Below are 19,462 nucleotides of genomic sequence, written 5' to 3' on the forward strand. Positions count from 1 at the left end.
TCTTCTCCATTCTTTGTGACAGGATGTTAAAACAGATTAGGTTTGTTTGTTTTAGTTATACAGTAGGTATCAGGGCCCAGGTCGGTTTCCATAACAGAAAGTCATGACACTCATGCAGTAGCTTTTAAATGACAGTGTTTCTCATGGATGTAAATGTAAGTGGTGACTCTCATGGATGTCTGTAATTGGACATTTTGGAACCCATTCAGTAAAAAAAGAAAGATGGTGTTGAACTGGAACTCGGGTTTCACTCGTCCCCTTTTCATGTCCACTTCCTTCCGAGTACTTCTGTGTGTTTTCCTACTAACAACATTACATGTTTAAGGCAGTATCGCTGACAGTCTTGAGAGATTAGTAAGTGGTGACTCTCAAAGTGGAAACAGCAACACATATGTGCTTTGCAGAAATGATTTTAACTGGCATAACCTAACCTTGTGATCAAAACTCTTCTCAGAAAATCTAAAAAAGAACCAGTGTTCCAATGGATCTGGTATAGTTAGTATTAACAAACTCTTGTTAATATTTTTCATTGGTTCCATATTTAGAAAACCCACAGACACACTTAATCACTTTGACTTTCACCTTTTTGTGTGCAAAAAAAGTAGATCTACATGGAAAACACTGTTGTATAATGAATAATGGCATTAATTTACGAAAAAGATTAAAAGTTGAAATGTGGAGATTTTGACGATAGAGAGAAACAGCAATGCATTACTTGGTAACATCCTGCTTTGATTTTACACAGCATGCCTAAAGGAGCTAAGCACCTCAATATAACTCATACAGACGGTTCATGTAAATATTCACAGCACATGACCACTAGCATGACTTAGTATCCATGTAGAAAGAAATTGACACAGTAAAGGCATGACCCCATACATACAAAAAATGAGTTGCTCCTGGAATAACCCTCATTACTAACTGTTCTGTATATATATTGTATTATAGAGAGGTGGGCTGAGGCAGAGGCCTACAGGTATATTGCCCTCATTCACAGTCAATTCACCATAAAACAACAGAAGAAGATAAGCTAAACTTTCATGGATCCCCGGCATAGCAGTAACAGCAGTAGGAGTGAAACACTGGATTAGGTACAGGTAGAGAGTACTAAACCACAAATCGTAAGCTGCACAATATCTGAGTCTATTTCATTGCTGAAGTCTAAATTCTGCAGTTGTGTGCTATCAAGCAGTTGGTGCACATACCATCACAGTATTTGATTCTAGCTCTCTTATAGGCTGTGGTTCCTTTCTCTCCACTGTGCTTATATATCAATATTACTTTAAAATAATTGGTTAAAAAATAGATCTCAGAGCTACCATTTAAATGATGCAGTTTGCAATGTCAATTGTACTTTGGAAATGAATAACCCAAGAGAGTCTAATGAGTCCAATAAATCAGACAATCTGTTGCATTATGTTAATTCATTTCACGTCAGCAGATATTTTATATGAATACATTTGAGACATTATTCTTCATTGTTTGATTTAAGTTTATTTAACATGGACATCATAATTACATGGACAAACCAGACGTCTACAGGAGGCTTGATACATGTAACTATAGAGTAAAGTGTACATTTAAAATGTGTTTTTACTGTTATAGGTTTTAATGTGGTTAGAGAGGCTTGTGACCATGATGCAAGTGTGAGAGAATCATTGCATGCATGCATGCATGCATGCATGCATGCATGGTGCAATTTGAAATGCAAGCCCCTTCTAATAAACAGAAAACAATTACAATTTTACAGACCTTAATGAATGTGCTTTACCTAATGTTTAAATCTTACATGACTTCATTAACTATAGCAATTATTCCATGTTTAATTAGTCAGTCTATATTGACAGGCCTATTACATCATCGGGATATAGGATTATTCGCCACCTCTTCCAGGTTGATGTTTTAATATAATATTATATATATAATATTTAATATAACCTTGTCCCCTGTAATACTGAGCTCTGGCCACCACATCACTGGAGTAGTCTTTATGTGTGGTTAGGGCATCCACTGCATCATAGGAGTGAACACTCCCTTCCCCCATATTGTAGGCTGCTAGCCCTCCTACAGAAACAGATTAATAGTACAGTCAGAGTCAGTGGTCGACAAGGTACTGCAACCCTAGTACTTGAGTCAAAGTATAGATTCTCCTGGCGAAATAGGGCTTAAGTATGGTAAATTCATTATGCACTTGTTCGCTTCCTGGAAATGTAGTGGAGTCAAAAGTACAAAATGTGTCTTTGAAACATTTATAGATAGATTCAAAGACTCAAGTAAAGTACAGATACTCAAATCATTTACTTAATAAAAGTACTAACATAAAGTATGTATTTGTTACAGTCCACCACTGCAGTGCCATATGAGAACATTGGCTGTGCTCTGGACACAAAACAGAAACTGAAACAAAATGGAGCATTTGGTCATTCATTAAAGCTTAGATTAAAAATGAACTAACCTCGGAGATACATTTCATCGCTCCACCCAGAAAACTTGAACTTGTTCTTTATCAGTTTAAACTTATCGATGAAGATCTGAGTGCCTTGTTCAATGTGAGCCACGCTGTTCCATGTTTTTTCTTCAACTTGTGGGTGCCATCTTGTATCAACCTACAGAAATACAAATACATAGAAATTCATTGTGTTATTAAACAAGTTCTCCTAAGAAGACTAAGAGCTAATAATACTTGAACATTGTCGCTTCGGGTGGAAACCTCATATGTCCAAAACTGTTATTTTTCAGGAACTAGAAAAAAGAGCCCTTGTTCCAATGTGTTTATTATCTAGTCACAAGGTCGTGTTGATACTTTTCATTTGTCCAATATTTATTATATTATTTATAAAACCCACAGATACACTGAGCCACTTTCACTTTCACATAAAATAAATAAACAGCAAAAGTAGCAGATCTACAAGCTCACGACACATTGTGAGCTTGTAGATCGGCTATTTTTGCAACTTTTGAGTGACGCTGTAGAATGACGAAGTAGGGCATTCATTTACGGGGGAAAACGCATGAAAGGTAAAAAAAATATGGAGATACAAGGTTTCTGCCCAACAGCAATGATATGGTCATTACCTGCATCAGTCCATAGCCATAACCATCGCAGCCCAAGTAGTCAGGAGGTCCAATTACATGCTCGGAGCCAGCCCTGGATTCTCTTGAGATGATGCCGGCAATGATCGCTGGATCCACATCCATTCTTTTTCCGACACTTATGATGATCTTCTTATATTTGGCCATTCGAACCAGATCAGTCCGAGCCATTGCACGTGATGCACCAACACCTTTGAGAGTGATTGAAAAGAGAAGAAAGTGTCTTTAAGACGGTGGTTCTCAAAATGGGTTCCAGGGACCCTCAGTGTTCCTGGAGGGGGTTCTGAATGGACTCTTGTAACTCTCAGAGTTACGGAGGTCCTTGAAATTAAAGTGTTTGAGAAAAACTGCTTTAAGATGATTAATATAGTGTATATTTATGACAATTTCTCTTAGAACTTACCTGCGCTCAACCTGTCCGCCATAGCTGATTCCTGTGATGCCCCAGTAGTTGTAATTTTCATGATGTCTCCAAAACCTAGAAATATCCAGTTCATCATCATTAAATTCAAGTAATAAGTGTTATATTTGGTGGATGTCCAGATTTATTTTGTTTTATATTGTTTCTTTATTTGTATGTATTATTATTATTATTATTATTATTATTATTATTATTATTATTATTATTATTATTACCCTTATTATTACACTTATGTAAAAGGTTTAGGTATTTTTAGTTTTCAGTACTTTTACTTCTACTCCACTACATCTCAGAGGCAAATATTATACTTTTACTCCACTACAATTATTTGAAAACTTAAGTTACTAGTTACTTTGTAGATTTAGATTATTATTACAAAACATACATTAACCACTTACAGCCCTATTTAAACTTTGGCTATTTGAAAATAGCAGATCTACAAGCCCACAACACAACGCGATGCCACGTGTTGTGAGCTTGTAGATCTGCTATTTTCAAAAGTTTTTAAAACATTTTAGAGATATGATAACTTGTGAAACGGGAATATTCTGCATAATGAGTACTTTTACTTTTGGTACTTTAAGTATATTTTGATGCCAATACTTTTGCACTTTTACTCAAGTACATTTTGATTACATAGGCCTACTTACTTGTAACAGAGTATTTCTACATTGCAGTATTGATTCTTTTACTTAAGTAAAACATTTGAGTACTTTTCCCACCACTGACGTGCAGTGACAAATATCACCTGGCCGGTTTCCCTCCCCCAAACACAGGCCAATTGTGTTCGCATACGCTCGACAAAAAATATTACTTAAGTAAGAGTAAAAAAGTCCTTGCTTTTAAATGTACTTAAGTATTTAAGAGTAAATGCTTTTAAAAATACTTAAGTACACGTAAAAGTAAAAGTACATTTCTTATGTTTCACATCAATGAATTGCTGTAATTTTTATATGGCTTTTTAAAATCACAAGTCAAATTAGTGCAGTATTGGTTCAAAACGAGTAATCTAAATGAATATCTTTATAGCCTAGTGGTGCAGCACAAAATAACCAAATAACCACAAAATATTACATTTAAATATATTGTGTTGAACAAACTAAAATATATATTTCTCAACCAGTGGACCATGGACAACACAGACACATGCATTATATGGCCACATTTCCTAATAATGATGACTCACACTTGCACACTTCCCCTTCTTGAGATTCTAATTCCCTTTTTTGTGGCATTTCTTGACCTCCCAGAAACTTGACTTCCCAGAAACGGACAACATTGACATGTCATCATAGGTCACCAGGTCGATAATATGCACTGTTCCATGGAACAAGAAGAAAGAAACATATTGCAACATGGTCAGGGACCACATGCAATACCTTCAGGGACCACAAGTGGTCCACGGACCACCTGTTGAAAACCCCTGCTCTAAAGGGATCTAAAATGTTGTGCTTACCTCGACAACAAGAGTTGTCCCTATCTACTTCAATGGACTACTTTGTTTGGGCTGTTTGCCAGATTATTTTTTTTAAACGAGGCAATATTGGACACACACACACACACACACACACACACACACACACACACACACACCCACACACCCCGCCCCCCCCTCCCCCCCCGTCCTGGCTGCACTGACACAGACTGAGTGGTTGTTTTTTTCTGTGCGTGAACCGTTCGGCCGTGTGCGCGCACGCTACAGGGAACATTGGATAGGGTTCCTTTGCATTTTAGGGGGAAAAAACAACAACCAGCTAACCTAAAAGTAACTTGTACTTTTCAGCCTTCCTTGAAATTTACTCGAGTAAGAGTAATAAGTATCAAATAAATCTAATACTCAAGTAAAGTGCATATCCTCAGAATATGTACTTAAGTACAGTACTCAAGTACATTTACTCGGTTACTGTCCACCTCTGACAAAAACATAACATCCACTGCTGTGGATTCTACTCAGTGGCGGATTTAACAATTCGGGGGCTCCAAGCAGAGCTCAAGTTTTGGGGCCCCCCTCCCCACCAACTGTACAATACCTTGTATCACAAATAACATACTGAAAAAGTGTCAAAATTGACAATGGAGAGTGCAGTGTAAAAGTGTTGTTTACTTGAATCATGCAAACGAAATGTAATGTCAGCGATAATACTCAAATCTCATCAAATTCCCCTGCCTGACGAACAAGTGACCCAACTAGAAGGACTCTTTATTGCTTGCACGTTGGCTATTTGTGCTACCTTTGTGTGACACTAGTATGGCGAAGTAGGACATTCATTTACGGAAGGGGTGGGGGGAAACATAAGAATTGACATATGGAGATATGAGGTTTCTGACAACAGCAATGATTATATTCTGACCTGGATTGGAGATGGACCTCAGACGGTGTTCCTTATGAAGCCCAGTGGACTGACAGGCAGAGCACAGGTCATAGTCAGGACACACTGTACACTTATACCTGGTCCCGCAAATGTCTTCCTCACAGCCGTCACAAAACACACCAGGGTGCGGCATGCCAGAATCTAGCAAACAAAACAAGAGAAATGTATCAGTATGAATTTAGTATATAGAAAAAGTGCTCCTCTGAGCAGGTCTCCACCAGGCCAGGTAGCTCAAATTTACCTCATGGTGGCACTATACCAGGACAATCTGAATACTTTTGAATGGGGTTCTTCCGTGGGCTACTGGGAGTGTGTTCAAATTTTATCACTGAGGGGTCCAGCAATGCTTGTGGCATTATGTGCAAACGTGCCCCTCCTGAAAATGTTGTCAGGTTTTCAAATTCCATTTGGTTTGACTATGATTGGCTTCCAGATACATCATGATAACATGACTTCAGGGATAATGTGTACCAATTTGGGTAAGGTTTGGACAAAATTAGTAGGAGTAGCAACAAAAACGGTGTTATGCAATGAAAACGCAACATGAATACTAGAAAAAAATTTCCTACGAAAATGTAAGTGTGCCTGCAGTTGGCTGAGGGGCTTTGCCTATAACTTTGCCATGGTGGATAGCCTGGTTGGCCTGGTCGTTGCGCACATTTTGATGTATACTTTGGCGGGGCCGTGTCAACCATGTGGGAGGAGTAGCATTTTGGTCCCCTCGGGCGGCCAAAAAAGTAAAGAAAAAAAGCAGCAAAATAATGATTAAAAAATGTATAAAAAATAAACCGAAAGTCAGACAAGGAAAATTTAAAAACCGAAGGTAAAAATGAGCATCTAAAACAATGTTTGAAAGCAATCTAATATTTTTTTTAAATATACAAACAATTACTCAAATGGTTTTGAGTGCTTGTTTCACCCACTTCTGAAGGTCTGACGCAAAAACTGACCATTATACATTTGTTCGCAGTCCCCCATTTAGGGGGGGTAGGCGAACTTTCGGAGCATTTTGGGCAATTTTCAAAACCAAAAGTGACAAATCCCACTTTGCAGCAAAAAAATAATTGAAAAATCAATAAAAAATAAACCAAAACCTAAAAAAGGAAAATTTTAAAAACGTGAAATTTAAGGAAAAAAGGAGCATCTAAAACAATGTTTGAAAGAAATCTAATAATTTAAAAAATATAAGCAATTACTCAAATGGTTTTGAGTGCTTGTTTCACCCACTTCTGAAGGTCTGACGCAAAAACTGACCATTATACATTTGTTCGCAGTCATTATACATTTGTTCGCAGAAGTGATGAATCCACTTCCTGTTGAGACTCATGTGTTCGTAGACCCCTATTTAGGGGTAGGCGAAGTTTCGGAGCATTTTGGGCACTTTTCAAACTGGAAGTGAAGAGGTCCAAGTCCGGTTGGACCATTGAGCTGCATACCCCTCAGAGAGTGTTTTGGTGTAAAAAATAAAAAATAAAATCGAAAAAAAAAAGTTGGGAAAAAAAAATGTTTTTGAAAAAAAAAAGAATCTGAAAAAAAAAGTTCGGATTTTTTTTTGGGGGAAAAAAAAAGTTGAAAAAAAAAATGGTCCACCCAAAAAAATAATCCACCCATCAACCTGCACTCTTAACCGGATCTGTAACCGTTAACATGGGTTTGAATGGGGGACTATAAGGGGGCGTGGCTACGTGGTTGGGGGCGTGGCTACGTGGTTGGGGGTCCCCGGGCCCCCAACACCCAAACTCTTTGATAACCAGTTGGCCGTGTGGCCGATGAGAGGAGAAGAGATCCGGGTCCATTTCAATGTAATAGGTTCATAACAAAGGCCACCTAGATGAGGATGATGATGATGAAGGGTTTGGTTTTGTAGAATGAGTCTGAATGTGGGACTGAAAAGGGGGCGCGGCTACGTGGTTTTGCCAATTACGTCACCGTGGTAACGCGAAACGGCAAGAAAAGTAATGTGGTAAGTGGGCCGGTTGTCCCGCACGTTTTGATGTATACATTGCCACTAACGAGTAAACCGTGTGGGAGGAGTAGCATTTTGCACGGTGTGTGCGGCCAAAAGAGGTGTAGTTTCGTCGTTTTTTGTAAATAACGTCGCAAAGGGGGCGCGGCTACGTGGTTTTGCCAATTACGTGGTAACGCGAAACGGCGAGAAAAGAAATGCGGTAAGTGGGCCAGTCGTTCCGCACGTTTTGATGTATACATTGCCACTAACGAGTAAACCGTGTGGGAGGAGTAGCATTTTGCGAGGTGCGTGCGGTCAAAAGGGGCGGAGTTTCATTGTTTTTTGTGAATAACGTCGCAATGGTAACGCGTAACCGCGAAAAACTTCCGAGCACATGATTCCCGGCCAGGCCGGACGTTTTGATGTATATATTGCGGCAGTTACGGAGCGATGAACTTTTGTGGCGACAAATAACATTATTATTAAGTATGGAGGATCTCAATATGAATGAATGAATGAATGAAATTTTTATTTTCGTGTCATGCCACCATTTTGGCCCATCCCATATGGGATTATATGACACATTACACATAAAGAAAACAAGACATTACCAGTCCATTAACATTAACTGTTCATAGTACGTCCTTCCTTATAACATACCAAATAAATAAAACATGCATACAGTATTTATATGAACAAAATAAGAACAAAAATAAGACAATGCCATTTACTCGTAAATGGTGCTCCTCCTCATTGACCAGGCCTTGTCAAGAAATGAAGCAAATGAAAAAATGTCTCGTTGAAATAGACGTTTCAGTTTCTCTGAGTCATCCAACCACACAAATTCATACTTAGGATCTACCTTATTAAAAAGTCTCTGCCTGATAGAGTTGTAGAATGGACAATACAAAACAAAATGCATTTCATTTTCAATTTCATTAAGATCACACAAACCACATAATCTATCCTCCTCAATCGTACCTACATATCTACCCGTCTCAATATGAAGACCAAGTATGCCAGCCCTGATTTGAGCACATAGGCTTCGTTTCTTTTTTGACAAATGATACAATACATAATTTTCTGGACAATAGACATGCTTTATCTCACAATAAGTGCGGAGCTTTGGTTTATTCCAGATATCCAGAGCCCATCTGTCCTTTACTTGTTGAAAAATATTTTCTTTTATTACCATACTCTCTACTTTTTCTTTATTATAAAAATGGTCTTCATACCCTGCTCTCAAAAGAATGTCATACATGTCCGTAGCCCATGCGCCCTTGATCAAAATGTCCCACTCGAAGACCTTTCTTACAATTCTATTGGTGTTCAACCCCAGTATTCTGTTCCACAAACGTACCATGTGCTCACTCCACCGCACCTCATTGGGTTCCCACCCCATATCTCCCATGATGGCCAGGGTTGGCATAAATTTGTGTACTCCCAAGAAGTACCGCATTGCTCTATTGTGGACAGCCTCACTTTTAGGATATTGCTTAAATCCCCAGACTCCTGCTACATAATCCAACACTGGACAGACACAAGCCTGGTATAGTTTGGAGTAGGTAGAGAAACCAATATCCCTCAGGGTCTTTGTTTTAGCTATGACTCCCCCTAGTGCTCTATTTGCTGATTCTGTCAATAGAGTATTTCCTTTTATAAAATGCATATGCTCATCCAAATAAAAGCCCAGATATTTATAGAACTTTGTATAATTCAACTTTGATCCCCCGAATTGGAATTGAAAGTCACTTGTGCGCATGGCAGGGTTTTTAAAATGCATGATTTCGGTTTTCTTTTCATTTATCAAAAGTCTCCATTTTTTTACACCAGTTACTTGCACATGTTAGCATTCTTTGTAAATCAAATTCTGTCTCTGCTATCAAGATAATGTCATCTGCATACATTAAAATGCTGACATATTCACTTCCACATGTGACTCCGCAATTTAATGATTTGATTTGATTAGCTAAATCATTAATATATACAGCGAACAAGGTAGGGGACAAAGCGTCCCCCTGTTTCACTCCTGATGGTGTGGGGAACCAGTTGGTACAAGCATCATTTACCTTTACACATGCTTGTGGTGCCCTATAAAGTGAGCTAATTGCCTGATAAAACTTTCCATCTACACCCGTTTTAATCAATCTATAGGCAAGAAGGTCTCTATTGACAAAATCAAAGGCTTTTTGGAAGTCAATAAAGCATGCGTATGTTGATTTATTTACCTTCAATCTATTTCTTACTATGGCACATACTGTATAAATGTGGTCAATACAGGCCCTGGCTTTGCGAAAACCATTCTGCTCCTCTACCAAAAGCTGTTCTTTCTCCAAATATTCCATCAATCTCTCATTAAGTAAAGATGAATACAATTTATAAACTGTGCTCATCAAACTAATTCCCCTATAATTAAGGGGAACTCTAGGGTCGTTTTTCTGTGATTTTGGTACGGGGCTTATGATGGACTTAAACCACATTGATGGTATTCTACTATGTTCAAAACAATTGTACAACAAATCAAACAAAATTTGGGCAAGCTTAGGTGATTTTAGAATTTCATTTGGTAGGTCTTCTATACCTGTAGCTTTTCCTGTTTTAGCTTTATCAATAACCTTTAGCACTTCCCCCATAGAAATCTCCCTATTGAGGTCCCCATTACTTTGAAATGTTATTTCTTGCATTTCTTTTTCCCAGTTATTTTTTAATTGACACATTTCCTGAAAAAATCCATCATCAAAGCCTATTGCATCATTTTCAAATAGAGCGGCAAAATCTTTTTCCCATTTAGACAACACTTGTGAAGTCTCTCTAATAAGATTTCCCCCTTCTCCCCATACTTCCATTGGAATTAGTTTTTTACGTTTTGGTCCTAACTTATTAATTTCGCTCCAGAAGTGCTGAGGGCTTGATGATTGGATTTCTTCCAGATACAATAGCTGGCCTCTTTGGTATCTCCGTTTAAAGAAACGGTATCTCTTATCAAATGCATGCTGACATTGTCTGAAATTATCTAACAGTTGCTGCCTGTCCCCTACAGCTCCTTTACATCTTAAAAACAATCTTTCTGAACTATGCATAGAGTACCACAGATCCTGCAACTCTTTATTCCAGTATGGTTTGCTTTGCTTAATTCTTTTCGCTTTAGTAGTATATGGCTTGTCCTGGGAATATTTTCCCATTTCATCATGGACTAGTTTACATAAATCACCATACCAACTATCTAACATCTCCTGTGTGTTAAAACAAGCCTGCTGTCTATCCACTAGGTCTATCAATACTTTACATCTCATATTAGAACACAACAAATCATTTGGTAGTTTTCTGCTTACACTTCTTTTATAAGGTTTAGATTGTTGGTCATTTTCCCTTGCTAAATCTACATCTATCTTAGTTCCATAACCTACTGTAAAATCCATTACTAACAATGCAACCAGTGCAACCAGTTAATTCTACCATTTGGTTAGCAGTTATCACTTTGAATAATGTGCATGTTTTCAAACACTCATAAGGAGTTACTATATAATCTACAACTGCTTTTCCTTTTATAGATACTGAGGTGTAGTTGTCATTTAATGGACATATTCTGCCATTTACAATACACATTTTGGAGTCTTTAAGAAATTCTATCAATGATTCTCCGTGCTTATTTACCCCCTCATCTAGGGCAACTCTTATTGGCACCTCATGACAATTTCCCTCACATAGTCCTCTAAGTTACCAGTTCTACTATTTACATCACCACAAACATAAATGGCATCCACATCAGAGTATAAATACATGTGACTCAGTAAATGACTAAAGAAAACGGATGCATCTCTTCCCCAGGGGGATGTCTCAGGGGGGAGGTAGCATGAGAAAACAACAAAACAATATTGCGAACTTAAACTAATAAACTGTAAACCAAGAATTCCATCCACCTCTTTACTGATCACTTTAATTTTATATGAACTTAATAAGTCACAGTTAACACAAATACCAACCCCCCCTGAACCCTTTGGTGCCTTCACATGCTTTTCTCTATTATTCCCATAGCAGACATACCCATCCAAGTCAATAGAAGCCTCTCCCATTAAATGAGTTTCATTTAATGAGATTATGTCTGGTCGTAGGTGGTTTAAAATCACAGTTCTTAACTCACGGTCTTGTCTGTCCATCCGTTTACATTCCAGTGGATTAAAGAGAGATTTTTGGCAACAATCTGTGTCGGTGTAGACGCAGCTCAATTCACTCCTTTTTTCTCTGACGTCACGACCCTGACGGCTCCAGAGCGGTCAGGTCCACGTTCAGTGTCCCGTCTCACTACTCGCCCATTCCCGGTTATGAAGAAGTCCTTTCCAGATGGCATCTCTTCAAGGAGAGTTCTGAAGTTGAGATCGATCAGACGTTCAGTGTGTGATTTGGCGGATCTAATATAAACCTTGCCAAACGTCGTGTTGTCCTTAAGCTCCCTTTTTTGTCTCAGCACTGCCACTTTATCTCCAGTTGTGTTAAATTCCAACTTGATCAACCCCGGGCCCCGTCCTCTCGGTACCAGCCGTTCCACGGCGATGATCTTTGGTACCGGGTCGCACTGCAGCCCCTCGACCAGCAGCGCGTTCACTCTCTGCATAAGATCCTCGCCGTCTTCAAACAGCAGGCCCGAGATAACGATGGAAACATCGGGGTCGAATTCCGCACGTTTAACTTTCTTGTTAAAGGTTGCTTCCACCTGGTCGATTCTTGCAATTACGTGCCCGACTTCCTTATCCACGTTGGCTTGAATTTCGCTTTGTTTTTCTTTCAGTTCTGCTCTCATGTCGTCTTGGCTCTGCTTTACCAGTTTGACCATTGACTCCCGCAGACTGTTGATTTTACCATCAAGTTGTTTCTCCAGAGAGGAACCCATTTGTTCCATTTTGTCAGTAAATGTCTTCTCCAGCGAGCAGCGTGTCTCATCCATTTTATCATTGAGTTTCCTCAGTTCTTCCATGACCGACATATCGTTTATAACCGAGTCCTTTTTAGCACTTCTGAGGGATATCTTATCACCTCCGTCACTCATATTTAATGCTCTTTAATTTGATAGCAATTTGATAGCAGTTCAATTTGTTTGTCTCCGTTTATCTTAGTTTGTTCTCTCAATTGTTTGGAGCGCACGCAAGCGTGTCCTCCGTCCTCAAACAGGAAGTCCAATACTATCATAGCAATAAGTGTTTTGCCATTACATGGCAGGCACACTTAATAATCCAAGAAATCCAAGAGTAAAGAATTTTGATTGTATGGCCAACGGTTCAAGAGTTATTAGCCTGGTAAACCCTCCCTCCGGAAATCTCATTTTCATTCGATGTCAGGAAGGAGTCTGGCATGAACGCCCATTCTGCAATATTGGGGAGTTTCCAGCGAAATCAGGACCTAACCGCGCCTATCAGCGTCGTCGCTCATCGTTCTGTGATTGACAGCTTACGTTGGCCAATCAGGTGGCGAGTTCGAGTGAGCCCGAATGAAGCCGAGTGCAGCCTGAGTGACGCCGAAAAAAGACGAACGGCAGCCATTGTTGTTCTGCGAGTGCCTTCACTTCTTACTTTTGTTTTTAAAACGGTCTCAAACTTCTTTTTTGAGGCACGGAATTTACTATTAAGATATCGTTTGGATAGAATTTAGTTGTTTAACTTCATATATGTGGTCAATTAATCATGACAGAGCCTATTTAAAAATATAAATTCAGAGAACCGGGAGGGGCGGGCTGTGACACGCATGTATCCGCATAAGGCAACCTATTTTGGGCTGGGCCGTCTCAAAAGTCCCGCTGCGTCATATTAGTGACGGAGGTCGTAAAAATCCACTGCAATTGGCTGAAGGGGAAAAACGATCATTGGCTGAAGGGGTTGTCAGTCAACGGTATTACTCCCGCCCAACTCCAGCCCGCAGCCAATATTGCAGAATGGGCGATCATGCCAGACTCCTTCCTGACATCGAATGAAAATGAGATTTCCGGAGGGAGGGTTTACCAGGCTAAAGAGTTATAGGCCCAAACGTGAATTGTTGGTTATAGCGCCACCATGAGGCCAATTTTTTCAAAACATGACTATAGAGATAATGTGTACCGATTTGCGTGATGTTTGGAAATAAATTGTATGAGTAATATAAAAAAAATATGTTTTGTAAAAATTGGCCTCCTGGTGGCACTATAAAAGGTTTTTCCTTGGCCTCTAGGGAGTGTGTGTGCAAAGTTTCGCACTGATCGGTCCAGTTATAGGTAAAAACGTGAATCGGCCTGTTATAGCGCCACCATGAGGACCGTGGGATGTGCGTGCAAAGTGTCATGGTAATTGGATGATCTTAATCAGGATCATAGATTAGACTGTAACTGTATTGATTTCTACAGACCGTTTTGAGGCCACTTTTTTGTAAAATTCAAATCCTCCATCGTTGAACTTCCTGTCCCGAAAAGAAACCAAAAACAATTTGCAGCAACCGCAGCGAGGGCGGGTCTTCACTCGGTAAAACCAGTAGAAGCCCTAGATATTTATCATTAATTAAAACAATTAATGGGATCGTATTTTACCAAACGCATATCATGGCGAGTTTCAGTAGCTCCATTGAAGGACAAGGACTCTCAAGCGAATCAAGTGACGCGACTCACAAGTCTGTGTGACAAACCGTTCAAGTTATGGCAAAAAATAGGAACTATCAAATATCGACCAATCAGAAGAGGGGGCGGAGCTCAGTAACACCAATGAAGAACAAGGACTGTGAGTGATCCGAGTCCAATGACACCACCCACAAGTCTGTATGGTGATCATATCAAAAGTTACATAGAAAAAAAGAAAACAACTTGACCTTGTAGATCGGCTATTTTCACTTCCTGTTTGACGTTCCCGTTTTACGAAAACGCACGCTTTTGATAACTTTTCATCGTTAAGGTATTTTGTGTACTCTGAGTAAGTTTGAAAGTCTGAAATCATAAACCAACGTGATTCAATCAATCAGATTCAGACTACACCTGCAATTGTAAACTAACCTCATTGAACTTGATTGATATGTGATGACAGAGGAAAAGTACATACCCTATTTGTTGTCATAACCAATCATTTTAGCTAAGATTAATTGCCTAATCATTTTAGATTTTTAGGAGAGTACAGTAGCTACATGCCTACAGCAGAGTAACGCCAACTACTTTCAACAACTTTTAAGGAGAACTTAATTCAGGTGTTACATGTGTCAGTAGTGTCTGTGGAAGAGTGTGACAGTAGAGTGTGTATGTCAGAGAGTGGGTCTGTGAGTGGGTGTGGTTATTCCAGGTGCTGCCTATCAGCTGAGTGCTGGATGCCAATCATCAGCTCTTCCAGTGATTGGTTGGGGTTGGCTACTTAAGGACACCAAACACCTGCAAACTTTGTCGGTACTTGCAGTAGTGCTGTCCCCTGCTCGCCTGCCATATTGTGTGTCTATGTTTCTATAATTTTCCAGTCCCTAGGTGTACTCAGTTAAAACCTCATTAAGCTTGCTGGAGTGCAAGTCTTTCTGAAGCTATGTGTTAGTTAGTGGTGGGTTGGGTCCACCTTTGAGTTGTTTGAACCCACTAAATAGTAGTAGAGCAGCCTGACCGACAGTTTGGGCTTGCTACTGCTAAAGATGCTTGAGACACCTTAACTTTGATCAAACACTGTTGTGGAGATGGTACTGTGGCGCCAGCTTGATGACAACTTTTGATTCAGATTAAACTAGAGTAGTTAGATTAGATTTCTCATGTCATTTTTATTTCATATTAGGACAGTTGAGAGGTTTAAAAGCAATGTTAGGTTTAGGTTGTTTTATTTATTGATTTGCGCCAGGTACTATTTTCTACTTAATGTCTAAAATCATGTTGAAAATCAAGTGTTGAAAATCATGTCAGAAAATAATTCATGCTTTGTCAAATCATGCAATTCTAAGTCCAGGCCTGGAATTTCGTCATTTTAGGGGCAAGGCCACTTGGCCTTTGGTGTTGTCATTTTTAAGTCCAAAAATGATTTTTAAGGCCACGGAAATAATGAATTTAACTTGGAGGTTAAGCCTGATTGTATTTTAATATATTATAAGAATAGTATAACTATCTGTGAAATATAACCCATTTATTTCACAAAATAATGTGTTGGCAAATGACCTTTATTTAGTTATATAGGTCTCAATATGTCACATTCAGCCCTGGACTTCACTGACTGAAGTAGGGGTCACATTAAAGGTAGGGTACAGTAAGTGATTGTCTTTGGTTAAAGTAAGTGTTAAATAGCTCTATATTCTGATAGAACTCATTGCTATAGAGTGTGTGTTCAGTAAAAGGAGTCTCCTTGTCTCTCCAGCTCTTTATAAAACAGAAAATGCATTTTCGTTTCAGTTTCATGAAAGTTTCATTTCCAATTTTATCCAATCAGGATAGAGAACTCAATCTGGATATAGATTAAACAAGTGAAATTGGAAGTGATGACACTAAGAAATGAGCAGGCAAAATTGGAACTGGAACACTATAAAAATGAAGCTTAAAAATGGGTACTTTCTCCTGATTGGCTGAGATTTTTACACCTACCGGAAAATGTATTTTCTATAGCAATGATTACTATCAGAATATAGTGCTTTAACCTTTTAACAAAATACTTTTTGTTTTAACCAAAAAATATCACTTACCCTATACCTTTAATCACATTAGATTCACAGATTAGAGATTTTATGTATTTTCCCCAGAAGTTATTTTCATTCAAATGAAATGTGATTGAACTTGCACTAATAATGACTTTAGTTGATTTCTCACTCTTTAAAATATAGTATTTCTTAATTATTAATTTTCACGATTTGAAATTGTTTTTAAATAATAAAAAAGGAACATACACGATTTCCACCCGACAGCGATAATATATATAGCCAATATATGGTTCTGTATCAGTGTATGAGTCAGTTTTTGCAGATTTCATTCTAATTGGCTACTATGCCTGCATATGAATTTCATGACCCTGGGTAGGTCACCCTGGCTTGGCGGAGATATGCCCTGTTGCGCACACTGCGCACAGCAGTACAACAGCAGTCAGCAGGTGAAAGCAATTCACTTAAACGAGGGCTGTATTGCGCACCAAAAAAAGGACTAAAACTGTCACATAGCTGCTGAAATAAACTTCCCATTTAGTTCATTGTAGACAAACGAATAGAACATGGATGTGGTTTGCAAAAGGATTATGTATTTCTTGTCCATCAGTGCGGTGAGGTCACTCTTTTGTATGATATTGATAGCCTGCAAAATTTGTTTGCAGTTATTCTGTTGCTTGCTTTATATTAAGACTCATAATTTGGGGATTTCGCTGAATTTTATCAGATGTATTCATCTATATTTTGCTGTTGAAAAAAACATCGGGGCACATCGGTCTGTAGGACTACGGAATCCTCTCTCTCTCTAGAAATCAAACCTACCATTGATTAGTTCAACAGGCTGTGTTAGATTTAACTCCTGTTTGGCCCGGTAATGCTTTTGTGTCTATTACACTGTGTTGCGGGATTCAACGGTTCATAGGAGGCTCAAAATCAAACCTACCTACCACTGTGCATGTTAGCTGCGCAGCTCAACCAAAGGGACTGGTGTCTAAAAAAAAACATATTGACAGGAAAATCGCACAGAGGAAAAACTCTGAAATCAGTTGCTGGGCGCAGCTGTGGCCGTGAAGGCATGTCAATATTCGAGGGGCACGCGGCCAATGAGAGGGACAACGACGTGGCCGCCGTGAAATTCCTGCCCTTAACACGAAAAGAGAAAAGAAAATGGTCAATAAAAACCAGACTTCACTTTCCCCTAGACCAAAGGATTGTAACATCAGGTCAAGACAGAAATAAATTTGCCAGGTGTGCGACCCCACATTCTGGAGATATCTGCGATTTTCCCGAAAAATGCTTTAAGCTCAGCATCTAACACATCCCCTGCCAGAGGTTTTCTAGAACATGCTTCACCAATGCCAGGCATTTTGACCATTTTGACTAATCTTTGAGGACCCCTAAAATATTTTGTGCTATGACTATGAACACATGGAATATTTTTTTATTAATAATATATTTAATGTTTTTAGCCAGAGGTAGTTGAATACAGCTTGGTTTTCACCAAAAACAGCTCATTTTCTCTAGAATCAGAGATATGGGCATTTTAGTGAAATACACACGTTGAAGGCATAAAACTGATTTCAAACGTGATTTGACATTTATTTTGGGCTCCGTTGTGGTCCCAACCCACACTTTGAGAACCAGGGTGACGTCAGGCCTACAAATCCAAAGGGTGGCAGGTATTTTGCGAGAGAAATAAGCAACCAGGTCTATGTAAACAAAGTTTTATATAGAGATAGCAATACATGTCTTACTTTGTTACTAATAGTCAACACAGCAAATCAAACCTATTAGGAAAATAGCCGATCTACAAGCTCAAAGGTTGTGAGCTTGTAGATCGGCTATTTGCGCACGCAAATAGCATTTTTTTTTTGTGGGCAGATCAGGGCCCCCCCCCTGCCTCGGGGCTCCATGCAATTGCCTAGTTTGCCTAGTGCTTAAAACCGCCTCTGATTCTACTCTGTGGTGCAGGTACCACTGTGCCACCCAACCTTCCATTAATTCTTTATTGTGTTTGTTTTAGAAGTGCCTTGGATTTATTTTAAAACTCACAGGACACTACTAGTTTCTCTGTTTATTTATTTATGTAATTATTGTTTCCTCATCATAGTGATCATCTGATTCTGTGAAAAGTGGATTGTATTTACACTATTACATTCTTGAAACTTTGTCTACAAGATGGGAGTTTTCTTTTTCAGGAACCATCCATTGGTAACACATATCATGGCTGTCGGCAGAAACCTTGATGTCCAACAGTTTTACTTTTCAGAAAATGGAAAAAAAAAACTTTGTTCCAATGGAACAAATGTAGTTATTATTTAGTCACAATTAACCACTTAAATGTTCACAAAAAAATATTCAAAAAGTCAGAGTTTGTGTGTCAAATCGTGCCATGTATAGTTTATAGAACGGCTATTCTTGCTACTTTTGTGTGACAATTTAGTAGGATTATTAATTTACAAAAAAAAGTCTCACCATATCTGTTTTCAGTTGATGATCTTCTTAAAACAGGAGCTGAACCCAAACTGGCAATGCTAGCAGGACAGAGTTGTGCAGATCCAATAGTGGACTTTGTCGGGTGAAACAATCGTTATCTAGTTTCACTATGAGAAGTACTTAAATTGTATCCTCCCACATCCTGCTTTCCATTTCCGTTACTGTACTTGCAGGATGTAAAGTAATAAAAAGAGAGAGAGAGAGAGAGAGAGAGAGCTTTTCTCACAACGTCTGTGCAAACGTGGAGAGAGACACACACAGGGCAGGGGGAGAGAGAGAGAGAGAAGGGGGGAGGGAGACGACACAACACTTTTCTCTCCTATCACAATGCAGGGGAGATGTGTGTGTGTGCCTGCCTGTGGGTGGGTGCGTGCGTTTGTGCGTGCACCAAGAACGGAGAGAGAGAGAGGATACACACACAGACACACACAGGGGGAGAGAGAGAGAGAGAGAGAGAGAGAGAGAGAGAGAGAGGAGAGAGAGAGAGAGAGAGAGAGAGAGAGAGAGAGACAGGGGGAGAGACAGAGACCGTGG

General features: G+C 39.1%; 1 protein-coding gene across 1 annotated transcript; it reads right to left on the reverse strand.

The window, feature by feature from the left end:
* Positions 1 to 1,497: 1,497 nt before the first annotated feature.
* Positions 1,498 to 18,973, reverse strand: LOC311041981 (lysozyme g-like). The gene is made up of 6 exons (XM_084052480.1): positions 18,907 to 18,973; positions 5,866 to 6,027; positions 3,497 to 3,571; positions 3,076 to 3,284; positions 2,456 to 2,606; positions 1,498 to 2,064 (listed from the first exon to the last, which is right to left on the reverse strand). The coding sequence occupies exons 1-6, from the start codon at positions 18,908 to 18,910 to the stop codon at positions 1,874 to 1,876; spliced, it is 792 nt and encodes a 263-aa protein (XP_083908606.1). The 5' UTR covers positions 18,911 to 18,973; the 3' UTR covers positions 1,498 to 1,873.
* Between the last annotated feature and the right edge of the window lie 489 nt (positions 18,974 to 19,462).

Source organism: Gymnoscopelus microlampas (assembly GCF_963454915.1).
Source record: "Gymnoscopelus microlampas genome assembly, chromosome: 3".
NCBI lineage: Eukaryota > Metazoa > Chordata > Actinopteri > Myctophiformes > Myctophidae > Gymnoscopelus > Gymnoscopelus microlampas.

Coding starts and splice junctions, on each gene's coding strand:
- LOC311041981 (XM_084052480.1), bottom strand. Junction 3,572..5,865: donor GAGGTCCATCTCCAATCCAG/GTCAGAATATAA, acceptor GGATATTTCTAG/GTTTTGGAGACATCATGAAA. Junction 3,285..3,496: donor GGCGGACAGGTTGAGCGCAG/GTAAGTTCTAAG, acceptor TCACTCTCAAAG/GTGTTGGTGCATCACGTGCA.